This window comes from Chelonia mydas, chromosome 4, assembly GCF_015237465.2.
Source record: "Chelonia mydas isolate rCheMyd1 chromosome 4, rCheMyd1.pri.v2, whole genome shotgun sequence".
In the NCBI taxonomy this organism is placed as follows: domain Eukaryota; kingdom Metazoa; phylum Chordata; order Testudines; family Cheloniidae; genus Chelonia; species Chelonia mydas.
Genome location: NC_057852.1, coordinates 105,664,855 through 105,691,919, shown reverse-complemented (window position 1 = coordinate 105,691,919; position 27,065 = coordinate 105,664,855). Strand labels below are relative to the sequence as shown.

The 27,065-nt window shown below is 39.8% G+C and overlaps 1 protein-coding gene across 1 annotated transcript in view; it reads left to right on the top strand.

Moving 5' to 3' along the window:
* TBC1D19 (TBC1 domain family member 19) overlaps positions 1 to 27,065 on the top strand; it is a 106,418-nt gene that overhangs the window by 45,519 nt on the left and 33,834 nt on the right. Inside the window, exons 8-12 of the mRNA XM_037897967.2 lie at positions 366 to 476; positions 3,335 to 3,407; positions 4,330 to 4,368; positions 11,867 to 11,979; positions 26,322 to 26,396. Coding sequence (XP_037753895.1) covers positions 366 to 476; positions 3,335 to 3,407; positions 4,330 to 4,368; positions 11,867 to 11,979; positions 26,322 to 26,396 — 411 coding nt within the window. The remainder of the gene's footprint in view (positions 1 to 365; positions 477 to 3,334; positions 3,408 to 4,329; positions 4,369 to 11,866; positions 11,980 to 26,321; positions 26,397 to 27,065) is intronic.

Genomic DNA, 27,065 nt, shown 5'->3' with positions numbered 1-27,065 from the left:
CCATTGAGAAAGGTACTATTAGCTTTCAGGTACTGTTTGATAGGGAAGCTAGTGTTAATTAGGACATAGAGTATGGCCTAAATGTTCAAAAATGATGGGTGATTTTTCAGTGCCCCAATTTCGGTTTTCAGAGTGGGAGCTAAGTACTTTCTCAAAATCAGACCCCTTTCTCGATTTTGAAATTGACTGCCCAAAATTACTAGTTGCTTTTGAAAATTTAGGCCTTCACCTGGGAGTTGCAATGCTGCAGGAGATAGCACTACGTTTGTGTCAAAGCACAATTTGTGACACTGATACTGTTGGGCCACAATCTCATGTGTAGGTATATGCACAGGGAATGACAGATTGTATTATTTTTTTAAAAGGTACTGATGAATCTTCGCAACCCAAATTATGAAAATGGGGATCAGCCGAGTTTCAAAAATCACCTGGGTCTAATTCAGGTTCCTCTGAAAGTTAAAGATATCCCTGAACTGGTAAGTGTAGTTGTATTTGTTCTTATGTTCTATTATATATTGACTAATCAATAATATACTAGGCAATAAAAAGGAATCTTAATTAGTTAATAGGTTTGTTTTTAAAAGACATGAGTAAGGATGTACAATAGGTCAGTAAATAAAATGTAACATATAGAAAAGATTTATTAAAGGAACTTTTTAATGAAAAAGAAATACAGAATTGAAAAAGGGATGTTTCCTCTTACCCCAATTAGTTAGTGGTTGATTTGCACCTTGAAACATGGCAGTATATTTTCTTACCTAATGTAACTGTGAATGTTTATATTATCTGTTAAATGACTACTCCTTTTCTGAATCCCTCTACACTCTTACCCTCAGTACACCTGGTGGCAATGAGTTCCACACAGGGTGGCCAAAAATCAATGATTTTTAAAAATAAAAATAAAAAATCAGATTTTTTAATTTAAATCTAAATTTAAATACAGGTTAAATTTAAAAAGCCGATTTTTAAAATTTAATTTTCAATTGACAATCTATGCTAAGACCTGAACTACTAATAATATCTATCATACTAATTTAATTTAAATATTAAGTAGTACATGTGTGAGAGGAGGATGAGATCTTCTAGTTCTAAAATCTTGCAGGACATGGTGACCAGAAACAACAGTTAGTTCAATTCAAATACAGTTATTGCTTCTTTTTGTTTAATAAGTGTTCATTTGTTTGAAATGCAAAACATGTTTTGATGAGAAAAAAAAGTTAGTTTTATTTAATAAAAGAAATTAAAATGCTTTTTTGTATATTTTTAATTTATTTGAATTTCCAACTCTATTGAGCTTGATACAAGACACAAGTAAAAAATTAAACTGCTTAAATTAATTGCTTTAATAAATGTGTATAGATGTAGTGTATTCTCTTGATCAAAAAGAAGCCACAAATTTAGTATAAAGTTGTTACAACTAAATATAAGTCAATGTGCTTTAATGGTTACCAACTAATAAGGATCAACCTTTCTTTAGGAAAAAATGTAAATACATGCTTAAAATCTATTATTTAAAGCTTGATGATTTAAATAATTGATTTGAGTTTATTTGATTTATATCCATCTACCCTGGTTCCATAGGTTTATTATTCATTGTGTAAAATAAAAATGAAAAAATGATTACCTTTTATCAGTTTCAAATTTGCCTTTCCATTTCATTGGATGTCCTTTTTGCTCTTATATTCTGAAGGAGGGTAAGTAGAAATGTTAAGTGATGGTGATTTTGGAAGCAAATACTGTGGACCAGTTTGTAAGGCCACTTTGTGCCATGTAAGCATAAAGAGTTCAAAATGGTATTTCTGTGACTAGACATAGTCAGTCTGTGCAGGAGAACTCTCTGCTAGCATACAGCGAGTGAAAGTGGCTCTGACACCAACTATACAAGCCATTCCCTGTTTCTGCCCTCCACCCCCATGGGGAAGGATTAGGGTTGCCAACTTTCTGATTGCAGAAAACCGAACACCCTCCCCCCACCCCTTCCCTGAGGCCCCACCCTTGCCCTGCCCCTTTTTGAAGGCCCTTCCCCTGCACTCACGCCATCCCGCTTCCCTCCAGAGCTCGCTTTTCCCCCACCTTTGGTCACTTGCTCATTTTCACCACGCTGGGGCAGGGGGTTGGTGGTATGGGAGGGGGTGCGGGCTATGCCTAGGGGTACAGGCTCTGGGGTGGGGCTGGAGATGAGGCATTTGAGGTACAGGAGGGGGCTCCGGGCTGGGGCCGAGGGATTCGGAGCGCAGGAGTGGATGCGGGCTCTGGGAGGGAGTTTGGGTGCAGAACGCGGCTCAGGGCTCAGATGGGTTTTGGGGTGTGGGAGGGGATGTGTGATGTGAGCTTCAGGAGGGAGCTCAGGGCTGGGGCAAGGGGTTGGGATGTAGGAGGAGGCTTGGGGGCACTTAGCTCAGGTGGCTCCCGCCAGTGGGAACTGCAGAGCCAGCGCTCGGGTCGGGGACTGTGCACGAAGCCTCCCTGGCCGCCTCTGTGCCTAGAGGCTGCAGGTTAATGCCGGGCACTTCTGGGAGCCACGCAGAGCCAGGACTGGCAGGGAGCCTGCCTTACCCCACTGTGCTGCCGACTGGACTTTTAATGGCCTGGTCAACAGTGCTGATCTGAACTGCCAGGGTCCTCTTTTGACCGAGCATTCCAGTCAAAAACCGGATGCCTGGCAACCTTAGGAAGGATAGTGTGTGTCAGCTGCATTCTGGGGACAGGATGTAAGCCAGACAGGGAAGAAAGGGGATGTGGTTGATCAGAGGGATAGCTCAGTGGTTTGAGCATTAGCCTGCTAAACCCAGGGTTGTGAGTTCAATCCTTGGGGGGCCATTTAGGGATCTGGGGCAAAAATTGGGGATTGGTCCTGCTTTGAGCAGGGGGTTGGACTAAATGACCTCCTGAGGTCCCTTCCAACCCTGATATTCTATGATTCTGTGATCTCTGCTGCACCTGATTCTCCACACACACAAGGCTCTCGAGGGACTTTATGCTAGTGGAGAGAGTTAGGGCTTCCCCTGGGTGACCCTAACTTGCACCCAGAGCAGTAAATCAGGGAGCCATAATCGGCTCCCTGCAGCTTCCATCTGTTTTGTCTGAGTTAAGCTCACGTAGGTGAGAATCAGGACGTGTAAGTCAAACTGTTTTTCTGTCTTAGAAAAATCTTGTACTGATTCTTATTCTTTCTTTTAAAATCATTTGCTTCATACGTGTATAAAGTTTGTTAGTTTGTAGGATATAAAGATACATTTAATTCAAGGATTTTGTTTTAAATTTTTAAAGAAGGAATCTCTCTCTGCGAGCTCTTCATAATGTGCTTTTAATTCTCTATTTGTATTTTTTTCAGAGAGACTATTTCAGTGAGCTAGGCTTGAATACAGGACAGCTGGGTATTGATGATTCCACACAAGTGCCTCCAGGTTAGTGTGTGCTGTGCTTTAATAATTTAATTAGAACAGTAATGATTAAAGTATGTTTTTATGGAATACTGTGTAATTGAAAAGTAACTTGTATAACTTTTCCATAATATTCATAAGTATTTGTACCACAGCTATAACTCCAATGGTTCTCATGTGAATAAAGTTGAACATATTTGAACTGGTAGTGGATAACATTGCAAATGTGAAGAGCTTGATTTGAAAGATGTGGAGTGCTTGCAATTCCTGTTGATTTCAGGTGGAGCTTCAGGTGTTTAAACCCTTTTCAGGATCAGGCCTGTGTCTCAAATATATATATATATATATATATATATATATATATATATATATATATATTTTTTTTTTTTTAGAAAGTCTCAAGTTTCAAATCAAAACCGCTTTGAGTAACACAGTTGTGCAGCTGTGACACCACAGGATTATTGGGAAAATACAGAGGCACCTTTTTGATATCCATGCTCTAGAAAATATTACAGAAAAAATTGTGTGTTAATATTCTGTGGTTTAAATAATACAGAATGGTGGTTTATTTCTTGTATGCACACTATTTCTGTAGAAACAACTCTAGGGTCTCAAAGAATGGAAAATTATAGGATATAGAGAGACATTTGAAGTGGAAAATGTTCTGATTAAAGGTGTTGTGTGTATTTTTTTTTTTTCTGTCCTTCAGTCTAAATTACAGAAGAATATTGCTGCTGATGCTATTTTAATTATAGTAACATTAGCAGTAAAAATATTGGTTAAATATGATGTGTATTAATCTGCAGACATATATGATTTGCAGGCATCAAAATTAATCTTCTGTTAGTCAAAAATACAAAATGTTGCCACACTAATAGCTGAAGTATTTTTGTCAATTCTTTCTTCATTATTTTTGGATTTTATTCATCCTTCATTATATTTTTAGAACTCTTTGAAAATGAACATGTACGTGTTGGGCAGACAGGTAAGGATTTGATTTCAGTTGTAATAAACTGTGAGGAATTAGGAATATGCTAAATAACTGTCTTCTTCAAATACTCATTCCTGAAATATTTTAATATTTCACCCATGGTAACACAAAGCACCCTGGATAATTCCATGGATGTTCGTATAAAGGTAGAAAACCTAGCGTTTTACATCTACCAATAGCTGCCAGATAAATAGCTCTACAGCTGGTTCGCTAAAAGCAAAATAGCAAGCATAGACACACACCTCTATGGCAATAGCTTAACCCATGTAACTTCTGAATTTCATTTTAAAATCAAAAGAGCTTGTTTTCCCATCTGTGCACACACAATTCTCATTAGTGTTAATGGGATTTATGCTCATGCATCAGATGAGAATATAACCCTAATTCCTTTTGATGGTTATTCATAATTGCAGAACCTCCATAAATACTGCAACTCTAAGCCATTATGGATGATTTTCACTCATTTTTCGACACATGTACTCCTTTCTGCATTAGTTATATCTTCTCCTTGTATCTGTAGGATGAGAAGTTATCCTTAATTTTAAAACAGATTAAAAAAATCCTTCATTAGCTCAAACCTTGCTAGAGAAGAAACACAGTGTCTTTACTTTCCACATCTTTAGGGGTAGACAATAACAGCTCATTATTATTTCCTCCAGCCAGCATCTTCAAAGGGGCAGACAGCAAGTCTGGTGCACCCCTATAGCATTTTCAGGAAGCATGTCCACTTCCCTCTTCTGCTGCTGGCTCTAAGATGACAGCAGAATCTCTCCCTTCTCTTTCTTTTTCTGAGGTCCTTCGTCTCTCTTTTCCTCACCCAGTCATTCTGTCTTTGTGTAACCAGCTGAGGTACCATCCCTCTCATCCCCCCCTTTCCCTATACTTCCTCAATGAATTCCTGGCCCCTGCAAAACAGACTTCCTAAGTAAACCCTGTATCTTTCCTATGTATTCACTGCTCCCTATCTCTTAACCATTCAAAGCAGCCTCTACTTCCCAATTCGTCTTCTACACCTTGTTTCTACAGGATGGCACAGAGTGACATGAAACCATGAGACAGAGTCTTGATCAGCTGTGAAGAAAAGTCTGGGCCACTGACCTGCTTGCTTTCTTGTAGCAACTGTGATGACTGCTACATGGGAGGTGACGCCTTCTTTATTATAAACACAATTTAAAAAACCACCACAACATATGGCAGTTGGCCAGAAAAGCTTGGAGTATACATGCAGGACTGAAGAAGTCTTGTGCCTCTAGCTAAGAGATTAAATTAGGCAGATCTGCTTTATATGCAGCCTATACTTGTCAAGTTCTGTATTGCTGTTTTTATATTTTTTTTCTCACTTACTAAAGTAGGCTTCTTGAAAAAAGGCTTGTTTGCCACCAGTGCACTATGTGTCTGGGCACAGATTCAAACCTTACTGAATTCAATGGGAGTCTTTTTATGGACTCCAGTAGACATTGGATCAGGCTTTTGGTCACCATCTATGACTTGGTTGTCATTGATAGATAGTCCCTACCTTTGTGTCAGTTGCACTATTGTGCTGAGGCTTTTTCTCTCCTACAGCCAGCATAATGCATCCCAATTTATTAGCAAGGTTGTTTCTTGCCTCTGCAAAAAGCGATAAGATGGAAACACCTCAGTCATGTATATTGTTCTGTTCTCTGCTGAGGCTGTCTTCTTTTCCCAAGTTTTTGCATGTAGTTTGGCAGTATTTTATTTTTCCTTTTCTATCTAAGCATTTAGGAAGCCAAAAAAGGTGGAAAACAAAAAAACCCAAAGCCATGAGCGCACCACCTATTACAGAACTCTACAGGCCAAGAAAATATTTGTTAAAACAGAGACTTCCAGCAAGTCTGGAATAGATGGCCCTTTGTTCACTTTGGACCAACTGGCCACATGATGTGTCCTTTTCTTGAACAAGATATTTTATCTAAGCAAGAGTTTTTGAAGAAGATTGGGAAACAGGCCAGCCAGCGAATGTGAAGAAGTCTGGTAGGTCTGAGTCTCTGACTCCTGACTGCAGCTGAACCAGACTTGTTCAGCTTCATTCAAGGATTTTGAATTGTATCCTTTTCTCTTCTCTTGTCTCATCACCTCACCTATTGATGTGAACCAGGCAGAGTTCATGAAGTACAGATCTGTTGCCTAGGTTTCCAGTGGGGACCGTTAGCATCTTGGGCTATTCCAGCACCCTGAGTCTCTTCACAGTCAGAGGAGGAAAGGAGGCATATCCTTTAAGTTCAGTATCCAAATCTTCTTCCTGATTTCTCCCATCAGATCACACAGGATGTATGGGAATACTGACATACCTATCGTGAACTTCAGAGTCAGTGAAAGTTAGTAAAGCAAGAAGATATTTTACTTTTCTAAGAAACTCCCCCCCAGAATTGCATCTTATTTATTCATCTGTACAAAGGATACATTGTGAAACTCGTATGTTCCACCCTGGTCACAATCTATTGAAGATATTTTAGCATTTATCATTAAAGTTTCCCACCTACAGATTTTTCTAGCCACCAAGATGTGTCAGGCTTGTCTTGGTCTGGTCCACTTCAGTACCAGTCCCTACTCTTTAGCTTAGCTATGATTTTTGCATACTATTATCAAATTGGTCGTGATATTGGTAGCAGAATTCAGCAGTAGTATTTATGTAATTCTATGCTCAATGGTCCGGACAAAGAAGATAGAGGCAGTCAACTTGTTTTCTGTGATAAATCATAAAAGCATATTCACTCTATCATAGAAGTGGGCACACTTTGGCCTACTAATACAGTATATTACAATTTAGTCATCTACTCAGAGACCTAATAGTGAAGTTGAGAAGTCCTTGCAAAAGCAATGTAGCAACCAAACCATTCATCAGCATGACTGCTAATTTGCTTCTTGAGGTTATTGATGTCTTTCCAGGACATGTGATGCTTTCCAAAGGGCATTCAGCCTGATGATCTGACATGAATGCTCTTTAGTTCCCACTACTCCCATGAAAGACATTCCTACACTGGAGGTGCAACTATGCATATACCTTCTGTAGGGATTACCCTTATAAATTGCAGAATAGCTAACAACTGACTCCAGTCACAGTTGGGAAGCCTGAGTGGGAAAATTGATAACCTGTTCAAAGTTGTGCACGTTAATGTGTTCAAATTGAAGGCTTTGAGATTCACAGCAAAGCCTGAAGCTTGTCCACCAACAGCAATGCTACACATTCTGCTAAAAACTGACAACAATACGGTAATCGCTTCTGTCAAACTAAAGGGAAGCATGAAGAACAAAGAATTGACTGTACAGTACAGGGTTGAGCAGAAAGATCCCTGTTTAGCTCTGCTTGCTAATATCAATTGTCCTTCCAATGAGAACCCTCCTTTTAGAGGTACCATCCCATTGGCTGACTGTTGCATTAGGGCAAATCAGGGGAGTGTACGCTGCCCTTCAGGCTCCTACTTATCCTGGGTGGTAAAGCTATCCTGCCTAAACTGAAGCACCGTCCCAATCAAATGGCTACAATGCTAGTCCTTTTATTTGCATTAGAACTACATTCATAGGACAGTTTTCAGAGAGGTGTGTTAGGTTTTTCAGATGCACAGCATTGGTCTTCCTTAATTAGCTTGTTGACTGTGGCTTAGGAATAGAAGGGGATACTTCCCACCCTTCACGTGGAAGCCCTCCATTGGTTGAGCTGCTGAATATTGCCCAGTAAGATGCAAGGTAAGACACGTGAAGAGAAGGAAATGGGTAATAACCCATGGGTGAAATCCTGGTCCCATTGTAGCCTTGGGGCCAGGAATCACCTATGTGTAAATTCAGAATAAGAAGTACAGTCCTGCTTACAAAATCCTCCTGATTTTGTATGTATTTTTCAAAATAAATGTCCCAATGATCCCTTTTTGAGAGAGACAGCATCAAACAAATATTAGTAGCCCATTGCTCATGAGTAGCCGGGGAAAGAAGTAAGGTAAAATAAATGGATATCGGAGTCAAACTAAATACAGTGATTGTAAATGTTTGTTGAAATACTTTTTCATATTTTATATAATGTCCCTTTGATATTTGTATGCAATAAAAGAATACGTTTGTGGATGGAAATAAAGACTTGGGAAGTTCAGCTGGTAGAATCTTTGTTTGATGCAGGGACTTGACCAGGGTTGTGCTTTCTCTTTCCTCCATAGAATCATAGAATAGATTCATAGAATATCAGGGTTGGAAGGGACCTCAGGAGGTCATCTAGCCCAACCCCCTGCTCAAAGCAGGACCAATCCCCAATTAAATCATCCCAGCCAGGGCTTTGTCAAGCTTGACCTTAAAAACTTCTAAGGAAGGAGATTCCACCACCTCCCTAGGTAACGCATTCCAGTGTTTCACCACCCTCCTAGTGAAAAAGTTTTTCCGAATATCCAACCTAAATCTCCCCCACTGCAACTTGAGACCATTACTCCTTGTTCTGTCATCTGCTACCATGGAGAACAGTCTAGATCCATCCTCTTTGGAACCCCCTTTCAGGTAGTTGAAAGCAGCTATCAAATCCCCCCTCATTCTTCTCTTCCATAGACTAAACATCCCCAGTTCCCTCAGCCTCTACTCATAACTCATGTGTTCCAGTCCCCTAATCATTTTTGTTGCCCTCTGCTGGGCTCTTTCCAATTTTTCCACATCCTTCTTGTAGTGTGGGGCCCAAAGCTGGACACAGTACTCCAGAGGAGGCCTCACCAATGTCGAATAGAGGGGAACGATCATGTCCCTCGATCTGCTGGCAATGCCCCTACTTATACATCCCAAAATGCCATTGGCCTTCTTGGCAACAAGGGCACACTGTTGACTCATATCCAGCTTCTTGTCCACTGTAACCCCTAGGTCCTTTTCTGCAGAACTGCTGCTGAGCCATTCGGTCCCTAGTCTGTAGCGGTGCATGGGATTCTTCCGTCCTAAGTGCAGAGTCCTGCACTTCTCCTTGTTGAACCTCATCAGATTTCTTTTGGCCCAATCCTCCAATTTGTCTAGGTCCCTCTGTATCCTATCCCTACCCTCCAGCGTATCTACCTCTCCTCCTAGTTTAGTGTCATCTGCAAACTAGCTGAGGGTGCAATCCACACCATCCTCCAGATCATTTGTGAAGATATTGAACAAAACTGGCCCCAGGACCGACCCTTGGGGCACTCCACTTGATACCGGTTGCCAGCTAGACATGGAGCCATTGATCACTACCCTTTGAGCCCGACAATCTAGCCAGCTTTCTATCCACCTAATAGTCCATTCATCCAGCCCATACTTCTTTAACTTGCTGGCAAGAATACTGTGGGAGACAGTGTCAAAAGCTTTGCTAAAGTCAAGGAACAACATGTCCACTGCTTTCCCTTCATCCACAGAGCCAGCTATCTCATCATAGAAGGCAATTAGATTAGTCAGGCATGACTTGCCCTTGGCAATCCATGCTGACTGTTCCTGATCACTTTCCTCTCCTCTAAGTGCTTCAAAATTGATTCCTTGAGGACTTGCTCCATGATTTTTCCAGGGACTGAGGTGAGGCTGATTGGCCTGTAGTTCCCAGGATCCTCCTCCTTCCCTTTTTTAAAGATTGGCACTACATTAGCCTTTTTCCAGTCGTCCGGGACTTCCCCGGATCGCCATGAGTTTTCAAAGATAATGGCCAATGGCTCTGCAATCACATCCGCCAACTCCTTTAGCACTCTCGGATGCAACTCATCCGGCCCCATGGACTTGTGCACGTCCAGCTTTTTAAAATAGTCCCGAACCACTTCTTTCTCCACAGAGGGCTGGTCACCTCCTCCCCATGCTGTGCTGCCCAGTGCAGTAGTCTGGGAGCTGACCTTGTTTGTGAAGACAGAGGCAAAAAAAGCATTGAGTACATTAGCTTTTTCCACATCCTCTGTCAGTAGGTTGCCTCCCTCATTCATTAAGGGGCCCACACTTTCCTTGACTTTCTTCTTGTTGCTAACATACCTGAAGAAACCCTTCTTGTTACTCTTAACGTCTCTTGCTAGCTGCAGCTCCAGGTGTGATTTGGCCTTCCTGATTTCACTCCTGCATGCCCGAGCAATATTTTTATACTCCTCCCTGGTCATTTGTCCAAGCTTCCACTTCTTGTAAGCTTCTTTTTTGTATTTAAGATCAGCAAGGATTTCACTGTTAAGCCAAGCTGGTCACCTGCCATATTTACTATTCTTTCTATACATCGGGATGGTTTGTCCCTGTAACCTCAATAAGGATTCTTTAAAATACAGCCAGCTCTCCTGGACTCCTTTCCCCCTCATGTTGTTCTCCGAGGGGATCTTGCCCATCAGTTTCCTGAGGGAGTCACAGTCTGCTTTTCTGAAGTCCAGGGTCCATATTCTGCTTCTTTCCTTTCTTCCTTGTGTCAGGATCCTGAACTCAACCATCTCATGGTCACTGCCTCCCAGGTTCCCATCCACTTTTGCTTCCCCTACTAATTCTTCCGGGTTTGTGAGCAGCAGGTCAAGAAGAGCTCTGCCCCTAGTTGGTTCCTCCAGCACTTGCACCAGAAAATTGTCCCCTACAATTTCCAAAAACTTCTTGGATTGTCTGTGCACCACTGTATTGCTCTTCCAGCAGGTATCAGGGTGATTGAAGTCTCCCATGAGAACCAGGGCATGCGGATCTAGTAACTTCTGCGAGTTGCCGGAAGAAAGCCTCGTCCACCTCATCCCCCCGGTCCGGTGGTCTATAGTAGACTCCCACCACGAAGTCACCCTTGTTGCTCACACTTATTAATCCAGAGACTCTCTGAGGTTTTTCTGCAGTTTCATGCCTGAGCTCTGAGCAGTCATACTGCTCTCTTACATACAGTGCAACTCCCCCACCTTTTCTGCCCTGCCTGTCCTTCCTGAACAGCTTATATCCATCCATGACAGTACTCCAGTCATGTGAGTTATCCCACCAAGTCTCTGTTGTTCAAATCACATCATAATTCCTTGACTTTGCCAGGACTTCCAGTTCTCCCTGCTTGTTTCCCAGGCTTCGTGCATTTGTGTATAGGCACTTGAAATAACCTGCTGATCACCCCTCTTTCTCAGTATGAGGCAGGAGCCCTCCCCCTCATGTGCTCCTGCTCGTGCTTCCTCCCGGTATCCCACTTACCTCAGGGCTTTGGTCTCCTTCCCCCGGTGAACCTAGTTTAAAGCCCTCCTCACTAGGTTAGCCAGCCTGCTTGTGAAGATGCTCTTCCCTCTCTTCGTTAGGTGGAGCCCGTCTCTGCCTAGCACTCCTCCTTCTTGGAACACCATCCATGGTCAAAGAATCCAAAGCCTTCTCTCCAACACCACCTGCGTAGCCATTTGTTGACTTCCGCGATTCGACAGTCTCTACCCAGGCCTTTTCCTTCCACGGGGAGGATGGACGAGAATACTTTCAGTATTTAAAAAAGTGTGTGTAGTTAAAACTTTTAAAAATGACATGACAATTTCTGGAAATGTATGATTATGTATGTTATGTAAATTCATGGCATCTACATATTTTGCAGTTTTAACAGAACAAGATAGTGCTGCAGCCCAACAGTATGTCCGTCAGGGGTGTCCAACAGCACTCCGAGCTGAATTATGGGCACTCATTCTGAATATTTCTAATCAGCCTGAGGTAAGGGGCAAACCAGGTTAAAATCACATTAAAATACAACTGGCTATTGAAAAAGCATATGTATGTTTGCTAGTAATGTTTTGCCAATTTTAATCTGTTTTGTCACCGAAGTAAACATTTGAAAACTACCATATGGATTTTTCAAATGTTTAGACTTGTACGGTTAGTTTGCCATTTTATAAGAATTCTATTTGTAGACTTAAATTGTGTGTGTGTGTGTGTGTGTGTGTGTTTAGTGTGCCTGGAAAACAAAAGCCTACATGCATGGATACAATCATTCCCACTTCCACCAAAACTCACTGTGTGACCAATCAGGTCAGAAGTATTGTGCAGTAAATAAATCAGCCTTGATGAGTGTATGCGTGGGTTAAGACCCAAACCTATAATATAATTAATTCTCCTTATTCATTATATAAAATAGTGGTTGGTGTGGAAGAAGTATTAAGCCAAGCGTAGTGGTGAATCAGTCTATTTAGACAAAGTGGGTGGTGTATTATAGAAATTGGGAAATTCTAGTCCGTAATCTGGTTTAATCCATGTGGATGATATTAGAATGTTTCTGTTTATAGGCTGTGTTCAATGTGAAGATGTTGAAATCTGCTGAAAATAGTAGGATGGGACATGGAATATGTGTGTTTAATCTTCATAAAAGACTTGGGGTGAGAAGTTAGCTGATAAGGAGAGAAGGAATTTCAGAATAGTTTTAGGTTTCAGAGTAGCAGCCGTGTTAGTCTGTATCCACAAAAAGAAAAGGAGTACTTGTGGCACCTTAGAGACTAACACATTTATTTGAGCATAAGCTTTTGTGAGCTACAGCTCACTTCATCGAATGCATCAATGCAGTGAGCTGTAGCTCACGAAAGCTTATGCTCAAATAAAGTTGTTAGTCTCTAAGGTGCCACAAGTCCTCCTTTTCTTTTTGAGAATAGTTTTAGGTATCTTGCATGAGTTTTGCAAACTGCAGCTGTGAAGCAAAGTTAAGGTTTTAAATACAGAGCTGAGGTTCAAAAAGAATTTTGAATGTTTGTTTTTAAGTAGTCAACAATGTAGACAAACACTTCCTAACTGATAATTAGAAACATTGGAAAATTTAGGCTAGGGCTTTGTGACCTTATCTGTAAATTTATATAGATTTATATTTTATTTATGAATTACCAAAATATCTTTATTAATGGTCTAGTTTGAGTGGTAGTGTGGACACTCTAATCTTGTGCCAATCACTTTGTAAGACACAATAGGACTCAATCTTTTTTTTTTAATTTATGTATCTGTAATTCTAAATTAATATATACATTTTATGCATATACCTTACATGTATGAATTAAGGAACCAACATGTGTACTGTCCTCTCATCCCTTTGCCCAACATTATTTGCCATAGCATCCTGTATTTCTTATTTAATGTAGGCCCTGGTACTAGGAAATACTTAGGCACATTCTTAGCTTTATGCAGCATGACTAGTCCCATTGAAGTCAATAGGGTTATTCACATGTTCTTAACTTTATGTGTAAGTCTTTGCAGAATTGGAGCTTTATATTGTAAACTCACTTGGACAGGAACCATGCATACCGATGGTGGCATTCACAATTGTTAATGATATAATATTGCACTTTTGTATCTTTGAAGATATGCAGTCATATGGTTGTAATTGAGGGACAGTGATAACTGACAATTAGAAAGTTACTTCGTTTATGAGATCTTAGCCATTGTTAATGAAATGTACACCTTTTTATATTTTCAGGAACTGTAAGTTTTACATTGGCAGCAAACCTCAGAAACGTTAGTGCTAAGAAAAACAGTCGACAAATGGACTTTTTAAAATCCAACTACGGATGTTTCGTCTAGTGATAAAAACACTTTGTTCAGACCTTCATGAAGAAACAGTCTAGGCATTTGTTTACAATGAATAACAGATTAAATTCCCTTTAGATAAAAAAGCCCTGCTAAAGTAATAATGAAAATATTATACAACATATTTGTGATGCTTAATGCTAGATGTGAGTTCTTCTAAATTATTCTGACAGCTGAAGTCTGAGGTTTCTCTCTTTATGACAGTAACCAGATTAGAAATACGAAATTCATTTTGTTGTCTTCATTGCACATCTGTCTACATTCTCTTGAGCACTTCATATATTAAAGGTATGTTTGTCTTAGTATGCGAAGTAAAATAACTGAATTAAAGATCAAATCTTCTATTTTGATAAATGAAGGGCAAGGCATTTATTAAGAAAAAAAGGAATAGTAAGATATGCCATATTTTTTATATTCAGGTATGACATGACACACTTTTTGAAAACTGACTGCTTAGAAAAAAGTTCCAACCCGGTTAGAAAAATTCTCAGATGTTTCTCTTTGAATAAAATAACCAACTATTTCAGTGCTTATAACTTTTTAAAGCCATGCTAGTATTTTTCTCAAAAATTTGGCATAGTTTGTTTGATTATTAATTTCTCTTTATGTAGCATTCACAGAGGAAAGGTGGATTCTGGAAGCAGTGCCCCTTGTTCTTAGGCACTCAAAAGCTATTGATAGAAAAATTAGTAGACAAAGTATAGGGGAAAGGAAAGAATAGGCAATGGATATACAAGATAATTTGATTCACCAGTCTCTAAGGTGCCACAAGTACTCCTTTTTCTTTTTGCGGATACAGACTAACACAGCTGCTACTCTGAAACATGCAATTGAAGTTAGTCTTCAAGAGGTACTTAAAAGTAGAGAGGGTTGGAGCCTTGTGGATGAGCTAATGGAGGTAATACCATGCATGCATATGGTGCTGAGTGGGAGAAGGCACTGTGATGATTATGCAAGAAGCTAACAAATGGCTGAATGTGGATGGCAATGCTGGTGGAGATGTGGGTGCTGAGGTTTAGGAAGAGGATGATAAGAATCTTGAGAAAGGAGGATAAGTAGGCAGGATAAAGTTATGCAGAGCTTTAAAGGTGTAGACAAGAAGCTTAAATTTGATGCAGTAATGGATGGTGAGCCAGTGGAGGTATTAAGAGATGGGACTGAAATGATCAAATCAATGAACAAAACAGATTACTTTAGTCTTAATCTTACTACTTGTGGTGCTAAATAGTGTGCATTCCAGATCATGATTTTTCTAGTACACTAACCTGAAAACTACTACTTTTATGATCAAGTAGCTTTCTGGACGTTTATTTCGTTCTTGTTGTGTATATAATAAGCATTTTTGTATCATAGTTTGATGGCTGCCATCTTGACTAGTGTACCAAGGATTGAATGAGAGACCTTCACAGCTGAAAGCATGAATGTATACAGTTTGAGCTTTAAGAGCTAGACTCTCAAACAGAGAGTTGTAACAGACCCATATCTGTGGTTGGTCACAAAGGGTGACATAGAACACACGCTCACTAGTGTGTTTAAAACAGCACAATGTTATGATGTGCATATCCATAAACTGAAATACTAATCATATGTCATCTTTAATAAACACAGACTTAATCATATCTTGACCTATGGTAATCCAAGACTCTTTATACCCTGAGATTTTATTACTGTAAAAAAGTGTTTATGTGCCTGCTCATTGGCATATATTGTGCAAAGGTGAAATAAGGTGTTTAGTAAAACTATGCACTTTTCAAGTAACCGATCACAAAGAATATCTGTATATTTTGTATATGCTTTAATGGTTTATCCAGCACTACTTTCGCATTCTCTGCTTGTTCATTACTGAATTATATGGCTGCAATAGTTTTTCCTCTCTAATGCGTGTCATTTGGCGTTTACACTTTTCTAGGCTTGCAGATTTACAACTGACTGTATAAGTCTATAAATCTAATATAGGTCAGTAAATTTCCTTTGTTAGAAGTTGAAAGGCGGAGTTGGCTGGTGTGTGTGAGAGCATCAAGATATGCTAGTTCGAGAGATTGTGTTTAAATAAAGCTCAGGTAAAAAAAACAATCTACAGTATCATACGCAAAGATACAAGCAGTGTGCTTACGTGATGGCGTCGAGTAATAAACTGTTGGCTCTATGCTGCAGAATTATTTAGGAATATATAAGTACGCTGTCTGGCAATGAATTGCTTATTAGTCTTTTATGTTGAGTTGTACAGGAAATTACACACACACACACACACGCGCACACACACACACAACTGTTAAAAGAATGTTATTAAGGTGGCAAAGCTTCCGATCCCGCTGTTGAATCAGGTGGGTGTCGTGTGATGTCACATGATGGAATTTCTGGGGTTTTAGTTTGCTTTTTTTAAAAACTTCGAAAACTGTACTCACACAAACTCTATGCTAAAAAGAACATTCTTCAGGTTGTAAAGTCAAGTTCTCAAAAGTTGGGAAATGCCAGAAATAATGTTGCCTGTGCAAGCTTAATTTGGCTCCCTTATGTGTATGCATTGTGATACAGTCTTTAATTTAATTCAGAAAAGAACTAGATAAATTAATGGAGGATAGGTCCATCAATGGCTATTAGCCAGGATGGGCAGGAATGGTGTCCCTAGCCTCTGCTTGCCAGAAGCTGGGAATGAGCGACAGGGGATGGATCACTTGATGATTACCTGTTCACTCCTTCTGAGGCACCTGGCATTGGCCACTGTCGGAAGACAGGATACTGGCTAGATGGACCTTTGGTCTGACCCAGTCTGGCCGTTCTTATGTTCCTAATTTGCAAAAAATGAGCAAATACAGTTTTTTCATATACTATAGTGATGAGCACCACAGATGAAGTATACTGGCCAAAGAGCTTGGGAAGTTGGTTTAACTAGAACATCAACAGAACTCTTTTTTTTTTTTTTCTGGTATATTCTGCAGTTCCTCTATGGGGCTTTGCCAAGGTAGCTGTACTGGAAATACCATTGTAGTGTTGACTAGCTTTAAGGGTATGTCTATGCTGCAATTAAACACCCGCAGCTGGTCCCCACGAGGGGGGAGGATCCCAGAGCCTGGACTACAGCCCAAGCCCAAACATCTACACTACAGTTAAACAGCCCCATAGCCCGAGTCCTGCTAGCCTGAGTCAGCTGACATGGGCCAGCCACAGGTGTTCAACTGCAGTATAGACATACCCTACATGGGGAAACAGTGAGATCAGTAAGCAAAGAGAAGGAACTATGTGAGATCTTGCCAGGCACTTAAAATTTTGGGAATAAGGAATCTAACAAGTATTGCAGGTGAAAAGTACATGACCTAGTGCACTGCGAGAAGTCAAGGGAATAAATTGGCAAAGAGCTGGCCTGCAACATCACAGCCTAGAGCAGAGATGTTCTTCCTGCTGAGAGGCATAGTGAAATTTGAGCTCCAACCACATTACAGCTAGTAACAGAAAAGCATGCAAGTGATACCAAAAGAACTCACTGACTTTATTTTGCAGTTCACCATTGCAGAATGGAGAATTCATGATCAATGAGAAATCAGAAATACCACTCCTAGAGTGGATAGGATCATTCTGGCACAGGAGGAAAAATATAAAATATATAGTTGATTGCAAACACTAATAGTTCAATGAGTCAGGTTTCAGAGTAGCAGCCGTTTTCGTCTGTATCAGCAAAAAGAACAGGAGTACTTGTGGCATCTTAGAGACTAACAAATTTATTTGAACATAAGCTTTCGTACAGCTACAGCTCACTTCATCGGGATGTCTTTTATAACTTTGTTTGGTGGAAAATTCTTTGTTACAGCAAAGTGTTTAGAATAACTAATTTTGTACTAGAAAACTGCTAAAAACCTTCCCCTTAAACTTTGTCTAGATATGATACCTGTGGACACAAGGAAAGGAATTCTCATGTTTGATAAATGTGGCCTTTTTTACACAAGGAAGAATTTGAAGTACGTTCCACAGAAGAAGGCTTGCAGAGATTTTTCTCCTATCCTTCTCTCTCTTCCACCTTGTCCCGCAAGCCTATGGGTTTTTTAATGGAAAGAGGCAGTCAGTACTATGATCTTTATAGTAGATAATTCATTTGTTAAAATATTTATCTTTAGTGAAATACGGTCTGTCTTCCTATTCTATCTCCTTTGTGTTTCATTTTATCAGAGATTTCTCAAGCTATTTATATGAGCTCTTAAAAATTAAGTAATCATCAGTATTAGTGACTTTCTTGTGGTTGTAGCATTAAGTCCAAAATGTGTAAATTGTCTAGGTTGAAAATTAAGTTATCTAATGTTTGTAAAGTTCTTGTAGATCCTTTAATGGAAAGTGCTACAGAAAAGCTAATTGGGTAAAATAACAGTTTTACATGATTTTGCTTCACACTGAGCAGGCTGGAACTCTGCTTTGTTTCTTAATTTAGATCTAATTTTGTTTTAATGTAATTGTTTTAAAAACCCATAATGTTGATTTTTAATTTAATCTCCAGTGTTTTAATAGTGAGCGTGCCTGGTTCTGAACCAGATAATGTCTAATACAATTTTTCATTAGAATATCTGGTTTTTTTCTCAAAGGATGTTTAAAATCTTCCTTTTCTGTATACTATGTCTGAATCCTGATTAAAATTAATTATATTCTGGAAAGGAGGATGCTTTCTAAAATTATCACAGAAGGCTGTGATTTTTTTTTTTAAACTGGCATTACTGATTTTCTTCACATTTAAACAAACAAAAACAGAAACATTACAAAATTGTATTAAATATATTTGTTATGCTTAAGATTAAGGAATAGCTCATTAGTTTAAGTGAAACTTCCATTTAGATTATTTTATTTTTATAGCTTTCTGTAGCGTAGACTGTTTAGCTACCATGAAGGTTTCTTAGTGTCTTTTCTAAATTGTAATTTATACAAAACTGCAGTTTGCTGTGCTTAATTAATAATACAAACTGCCCTTCAAGTCCAGAGATAGGAAGCTAATAAATATTTTAATTAAAAGTAAACCATTAACATTCTAATCATGATGCAATATAATGCCATAAACAAAGCTTAAAACTCAAAACAGTCATAAAAAACTCATGATGTCTGTTAAATTAGGGTGTAAATTATGAAGCTCTTTTTTTCTCTTGCATAAAGAATATCTATCCTTTTTAGTAAACTGTTTCTTTGCACCATCTTATCATTTTATTGTATGGGTGAATGAAAGTATAAGAGTACAGCAAAGGGGCTTAATGTAAAATTGTTCTGACTATGAAGTTAAATAGAAAAATTATTTTAAGTTATTACTTAAAAGCTATAGTTTTATAATATTTTAATACAAATAATTGGAACAAAACACCCAAACAGATGTGGGGGAAAAAACATACCAGTTGGATAAAACAAGACTATATAAAGTCAATACTAGATAAGTGGTGTCTAACCTGTGGGCTGGAGCCACTTGTGACCCTAAAGTGTGACTGTGTTCAGAAGAAAATTTGGTTTTGATTATGAGTTGAAAATGTGCTCTGCATGCATTGTAGCAAAGGATAACCTTTTCCAGAAGTCTATGTTTAAATATAATTCCAACCCCCAGTGTCTGAATAGTTGTTTTTACTTCTCTTTTCCTAATTAGATATTACTTGGTCTCTGTATATTTTACAACTGGACTATTTATATGTTCTAAATCATCTCATTCTTGTTCAGTAAATAATCTGTGGCCATATGTTTCTCTTTTATTGCTTTTGATTGGTTTTCATTTTGTTTAAATGTCTGGCCATCCTTTGTGGATTAATATATGTAGTACATTATCTTCTTAAAATTATAAAATGGAAAAAGCTGACTACATTCCTTCAAGCACCATACACAGGGACCATAATATTTATATTTTACAAATTATTAAATTTCATATACAGTTTTTTTTTAAAAGAACATGTTAAGAGAATCATATTGTACATCCTATTCTTTTTCCTTATTTGTATGTTTCACAGAAATAGCTACAATGACCACCTGCAGAATGTTGCTAGCTGTCATGACATTTGAATGCCAAGTCATTAATTGTATTCTTCCAACTATGGCATCTGTCTTCTTGAGATGTTCCACATAAGCTTCATTTTTTGGCTCTAAAATTGCCTCTAAAAGTTTCGCTTGGCTCGAGTTTGCTTTCACCTAGATTTCATTTTAAACTTGTTTGTGAAGACTTTACTTAATGCTATGTTTCTGCATAATTTTTTCTGAAGAGCTAAGTGATGTGCTTAGTTATGGAAAAAGTGATTGTTGCCTTTCAGCAATGTTTTGCTGGTTCTTTGACCTCATATATCCCCTAGGACTGCTCTCTTGCAGCTTGTTCTTTATAGTGAAAGAATACTAGGTCACAGCCTCTCTCTCTCCCCACTCTGCACAAAGCAGAAAAAAATTACGGTAGCCCACTGCTGCACAACATATTTCTTTTAAATAATTAGGCCCTTAATAATATCTACTTCCTTAGTTCCCTTAATGCTTGATTATGATTTTATTACATAGATTTATAGAACACCCATTACGGTAGTAGCTGGACATATCTTGCATGGCTAAAGTTGCGTTATTAACGTTCCCTGTAAAGGAGCAGAATACCATGTCCTCCTGCTGCCTTACTTTTTAGCTAGAGAATTCTATGGCCAATTAGCAAAGTCCCCTGAAAAAGCCATGGTTAACAGATCAATGCATCTTGCAACTTTTTCACATTTAAGAATATTTTTGGTGGTAGCAAATTTAAAAGACGTGGGCTCATACTAGGATTGCCTCACCTTAAGCTTTCACACGCTGCATTCTTCAGACAGTGTGTACCATTGTTGAAGTTTTCCTTTTCACCTGCCTGACAACAATACTCCACAGTTTCATAACAGAGATGCAAAGCCATAAAGTAATCTGGAGTGTAAACTCTCTGTGACAAGAGAACTGTCTTTTAGTGTTTTCTGCGAAGCACATTTGTGAGTACCATGCAATAAAATAATGAAGAATAATGTGTACCTGTTCAACATGGTAAAACCACACTCATTCACACAGATCAAGAAACCACATGTGAAGTGTGCATGATTCTGAGCCTGTGTATATGAGATGTTGATGGTCCTCATTGGCCAGTCAAGGAACGCAGTCCATCTACATTGATCCTGCCTGATAAAGTATGGTGATTGTGACAGGAGTGGAGCTGCTCTGTAATAATTTATTAATACTGTATGGTGTTATTGGGGAGGTGGTTATTGGGATGTTTAGCGTATACATATTTTGGTTTAGTTTAATAGGGGGCTTGTAATAAAAACAAGCAGGAAGTGAAACAATAGCTCAAAATAAGCCACCCCTTGTTTATAACTTAAGGGTTATTAAGAGACAATGCCGAAAAAGTGTTAACTTTGAAGATTCCACCTCCTGTCTTCAGCCATCTTACAGAATTAGTTTTGACAAACAGAGCCAAAGCCTGGGAACTGACACGAACAAAGCAGCTCTAGCTGTATTAGAAGGGGCTGTCTCTCATATGGCTAATCAAATTGTTATTCAGGGGAACAAGAATGACGCACACATGCTTACTAGGAATGTCTGAAGAAGTTAGGCCTGTCTAGCTTATCCCTGGAATGATAGGACTTTAGGTAAGATAGATGTGTTTGTAGGCTGTTGTTACAAAATCCTTTTTCTCTTGTTTTGCTCTATTGTTAGCATAAGCAACATAGACACCACTGGTCACAGACTCCCAAAGGGAAGAACCACAGGTACCAAACTCGGGTTGACCTGCTGGGTAGGCACTGTTTATATGCAGGCTGCTGTAGCCGACAGCCCAGTCTAAGAGTGGGAGAATTGAGGAATTCCACCCCAGTAGAGGTAAAGGCACAAGGCCTGACACTTGAGCGGTGTGCACTTGAGAGACAAAAAGGGAACAGAGGTGCAGCTGTCTGTGTAACCATGACAGTGACCTTGCAGGGTTTATTGCAATTTTTGTTGTTTCTGATTCTCCTCCCCTAGCTCCTCTTCACTGCAAACTGACTAGGCAGTGCTCCATCACTTCTGATGAAGACAAAACTGGTATGAAGGCAGCCTAGGAATGAGACTGGAGTCTAATAAGGAACTCCTTTAGAAAAGCTGCTGATGGTCTACTTTTTTTTTTTTTTCTTCAGAGGTCATTATCTAAGCATGTCACTGTTGTCTGTGTTCGCCCATAGCTGTGGTATATGTTGCTGGAGCAAGTTCAGTTGCTGAGCAACCAGCTCTGAAGTCCTGCTGGGTTGTTGTGGAGCAATCCCTAATGTCATCTCTTCCTCCTCCCCTTCTTTGTAGGTTAAACCTAAAAGAGGGAGAGTGGGATGGAACTAATATTAGAGAATGCCCAAAACAACATAGTGTAGCTCAAATGATGGTTGCTTTGCAGCTAACCCCTTCCTCCTGACATCTGGCCCAGCTGAATGTGTCCCTGAGTGGCACAACTGAAAAGAAAAAATAAATAAAATAAGTGGGCAGTGGCCCTTCTAAGATACCACTTCTCTACAAAAGAAAAAGGACACTAAACTTTCTAAACTACTACATGCCACAAGGGGCCACGGCAATGGTTCCCTCAACCCACCCAGCAATATTGTTAATCTATTCAACTATACTCTTAAGACAGCTTCTTCTGCTGGGCTGTCTCGGGGCCTCTCCTTCTGCCCTCCACCCCCATGAACATGATACAGTTCTGTGGTGACCTAGAATCCTATTTTCGACTTCTCTGGCTCAAGGAGTATTTCCAACACTCCTCTGAACAACATATTAATCCACAGAGACCTCCCTACCAACACTACCAAAAGAGGGATTCTAGGTGGACTCCTCCTGAAGGCCGAGACAGCAGACTGGACTTCTACATAGAGTGCTTCCGCCGACGTGCACGGGCTGAAATTGTGGAAAAGCAGCATCACTTGCCCCACAACCTCAGCCGTGCAGAACACAATGCCATCCACAGCCTCAGAAACAACTCTGACATCATAATCAAAAAGGCTGACAAAGGAGGTGCTGTTGTCATCATGAATAGGTTGCAATATGAACAAGAGGTTGCTCGGCAGCACTCCAACACCACTTTCTACAAGCCATTACCCTCTGATCCCATTGAGGGTTACCAAAACAAACTAAAGAATTTGCTCAAGAAACTCCCTGAAAAAGCACAAGATCAAATCCACACAGACACACCCCTGGACTACAAAGATGGACTACAAGCTGTCAGGAACACTATGCCCGATAATGTCATGGCAAACCTGGTGGCTGAACTTTGTGACTTTGTCCTCACCCATAACTATTTCACATTTGGGGACAATGTATACCTTCAAATCAGCGGCACTGCTATGGGTACCCGCCCCACAGTATGCCAACATTTTTATGGCTGACTTAGAACAATGCTTCCTCAGCTCTCGTCCCCTAATGCCCCTACTCTACTTGTGCTATATTGATGACATCTTCATCATCTGGACCCATGGAAAACAAGCCCTTGAGGAATTCCACCATGATTTCAACAATTTCCATCCCACCATCAACCTCAGCCTGGACCAGTCCACACAAGAGATCCACTTCCTGGACACTACGGTGCTAATAAGCGATGGTCACATAAACACCACCCTATACCGCAAACCTACTGGTTTCTTTTCCATGGGTCCAGATGATGAAGATGTCATCAGTATAGCGCGAGTAGGGGCATTAGGGGACGACAGCTGAGGAAGCATTGTTCTTCGTCAGCCATAAAAATGTTGGCATATTGTGGGGCCATGTGGGTACCCATAGCAGTGCCGCTGGTTTGAAGGTATACATTGTCCCCAAATGTGAAATAGTTATGGGTGAGGACAAAGTTCAGCCACCAGGTTTGCCGTGACATTATCGGGGATACTGTTCCTGATGGCTTGTAGTCCATCTTTGTGTGGAATGTTGGTGTTGAGGGCTTCTACATCCATAGTGGCCAGGATGGTGTTTTCAGGAAGATCACCAATGGATTGTAGTTTCCTCAGGAAGCCAGTGGTGTCTCTAAGATGGCTGGGAGTGCTGGTAGCATAGGGCCTGAGGAGGGAGTCTACATAGCCAGACAATCCTTCTGTCAGGGTGTCAATGCCTGAGATGATGGGGCGTCCAGGATTTCCAGGTTTATGGATCTTGGGTAGCAGATAGAATACCCCAGGTCGGGGACTCCAATGAGAGACTGCTGAAATGGAATTAATTTGCAAACTGGATACAATTAACTTAAGCTTGAATAGAGACTGGGAGTGGATGGGTCGTTACACAAAGTAAAACTATTTCCCCATGTTTATTTCCCCCTCCCCCCCCCCAACCACTGTTCCTCAGACATTCTTGTCTACTGCTGGAAATGGCCCACCTTGATTATCACTACAAAAGGTTTTCTTTCCCTCCACCCCCACCCCTCCGCTCTCCTGCTGGGATTAGCTCATCTTAAGTGATCGCTCTCCTTACAGTGTGTATAACGAAAAGGAGTACTTGTGGCACCTTAGAGACTAACCAATTTATTTGAGCATGAGCTTTCGTGAGCTACAGCTCACTTCATCGGATGCATACTGTGGAAATTGCAGAAGACATTATTATATACACAGACACCATGAAACAATACCTCCTCCCACCCCACTCTCCTGCTGGTAATAGCTTATCTAAAGTGATCATCAAGATGGGCCATTTCCAGCACAAATCCAGGTTTTCTCACCCTCCGCCCCCCCACAGACAAACTCACTCTCTTGCTGGTAATAGCCCATCCAAAGTGACCACTCTCTTCACAATGTGTATGATAATCAAGGTGGGCCATTTCCTGCAGAAATCCAGGTTCTCTCACCCCCTCACCCATTGTTTCATGTATAACAACACCCATTGTTTCATGTTCTCTGTGTATATAAATCTTCCCACTGTATTTTCCACTGAATGCATCCGATGAAGTGAGCTGTAGCTCACAAAAGCTTATGCTCAAATAAATTTGTTAGTTTCTAAGGTGCCACAAGTACTTCTTTTCTTTTTGCGGATACAGACTAACACGGCTGCTACTCTGAACCCTGCTTCAAAATAGTGGCTTTAAACATGAATAATAAAACTTCTGTCCAAAACCTTTTTTTTTTTAAAGCACAGTTAATACATATCCTGAATCATTTATATTGTGAATATTTTATGTCTGAACTTGTTTAAAGGAAATATTTAACAAAATTCTGATTTATTACCTTTATTTGCCCTTTATTGGAAAGAAAAATGAAAATATATTTTACCCTGAGCTATTTTCAGTTAACATGAAATAGACAGTGTTTTTCCTAGTTTCAGAGTTTACTAATTGTAATTGGTCCCTGAGTTTATAGAATTGATTTAATTGAGCATGGTATTCTTCCCACCCTATGTTAATACTCATGTGAACAGAACAACCACCACCTTCTTATTTTCTTGCATGCTGCCCTTTGCAAACTTACCCGTAAGGCCACTACCCATTCACTTTTCAAGTCCCTCGCTTGAAAGAACCACTTCTGCTGCAGCACTTACAAGAAATCAGCCAGTGAATGCTGTCTAGGGTCTTTATCGTTCAAGTTGTTTGAATGTGTCCTCTGGAGTCCCAGAAGGGTTCGGTGGAAGGGAAGGGGTTGAGGGCAGCTGGATTTTTAAAAAATCCTTGTAAAACTGTGTAAAGCCATATTCACTTGTAGACATCATGGCAGAGGTAAGTTTTAAGTAGGGAATTGAAAGAGGAGAAAGTGGTTTTGTGGATTTTTGCAGGGAGCTGCTCCCACTCATAGGGGGCAGCATGGGCAAAAACAGAAGAGTGTTTCCTTCCAGGACACTTCCTCTTTGGAAGTATATTCTCCACAGATGTTTAGGGAGTAACCAGGTGATTTAAGATGAACTTGGGAAAAGTCTAAACCTTTCCTCAATGTAGTCCTTCCGTGATCTCCTTTTGACATTTCTACTATTTAGACTGGCTTTTTGTGGGTTTAAATATTTGGATATTCATATTGTATCCAAAGGCCTGACTGGCTTAGTTCTAATTACATACTGATATTAACGTCACTAATATTAAACAAGATTTGATGGAACCCATGAAAACAGAAGTGCATGAAAATAGAAGGTGCTGGAGAGAAGAATCGGAACAGTTCTTTCAGAACTTTCAAGCAGGCTTGGCTCTAGAGAGAGCAAAAGTTTGGAAGACTGAGAATTCCAATTTTGTCCAAACTCTTCCCTTCATTCTCATTTTTTGTGTCATCTAACATACAACTAAGCAATAATATTGTATTATGTGGATCCTCATGCACCTTCCCCAGTTTTTTTTACTTGTTTTATGGAGGAAACTTAGGATGAACAATGGAATGTATCTCTTGACAGTAGGGGAAAGGATATTTCAAATGGTATTTACAGGCAATATGGATCTCTCTCTCTTTTTTTAAAATAATTTTTCCTTCTTTTCAGTAATATGCCCTCCTATGTAGCTGTCAGCATTTATTTTACTTATATAAATATAAATCGGGGTTTTATTTCAGGTTGAAGAATGATTAATATTTATTTCATTTTAGGACATTTTGTACTACGAACAGCTTAAGTCCAATGTGATTCAGCATGATCTTTTAGTGGACAGCCTGATTTACAAAGTGAGTAATTCATTAAATAGTGAGTATTTACTGATCAAAACAATAACTCTGTGTAAAGAAAACACAAATGTTCTGGTTATATGGAGCATTGGAATAAAGCATGCTCATCTTTGAGTGTCCTCTACATATTCCCATTCATGGGAAGTGCTGGCTGTTGCAGACTAGATGGTGGAAACTTCTTGTCGCAGTGCTCTTTGGAGTGTTTGCATCTTCCTCTAATCCCTCCCTCAGTGTTTCTGAATGTTCTGAGGGTGAGACTACAAAAGGAGGTGTGGTGCTCTATGTTTCCTCATTTCCTTCCAACTGCGGGAGGAGGTAGATGTGAACCTCTTTGGATGCTTTGAATCGAGATCCTTTTCTCAATAAGATTTTTGTACCTTAGTCTAGTCTAGCTTTAGCGTTAGTACAGTTAGTGTTAGTTAGGGGATATATTTAGTTAGCTCTTCAATTCTGACTTCTGGTTCCATGATGAATCCAAAGCTGAAATAACCAGATGTTAAATGGGGGGGGTGGGTGTGTGAGAGAGAGAGAGAGATCATGTGGTCTTTCCAGCATCCATCCATGCTCGCACTAGCTGTTTAAATGGCATGCCTGGAAAAGGCTACTCTTCTTCAAGATACTCAAATTTCAGTACCCTGTGAGCACATAAGGAGCAGCAGAATAGGCTAC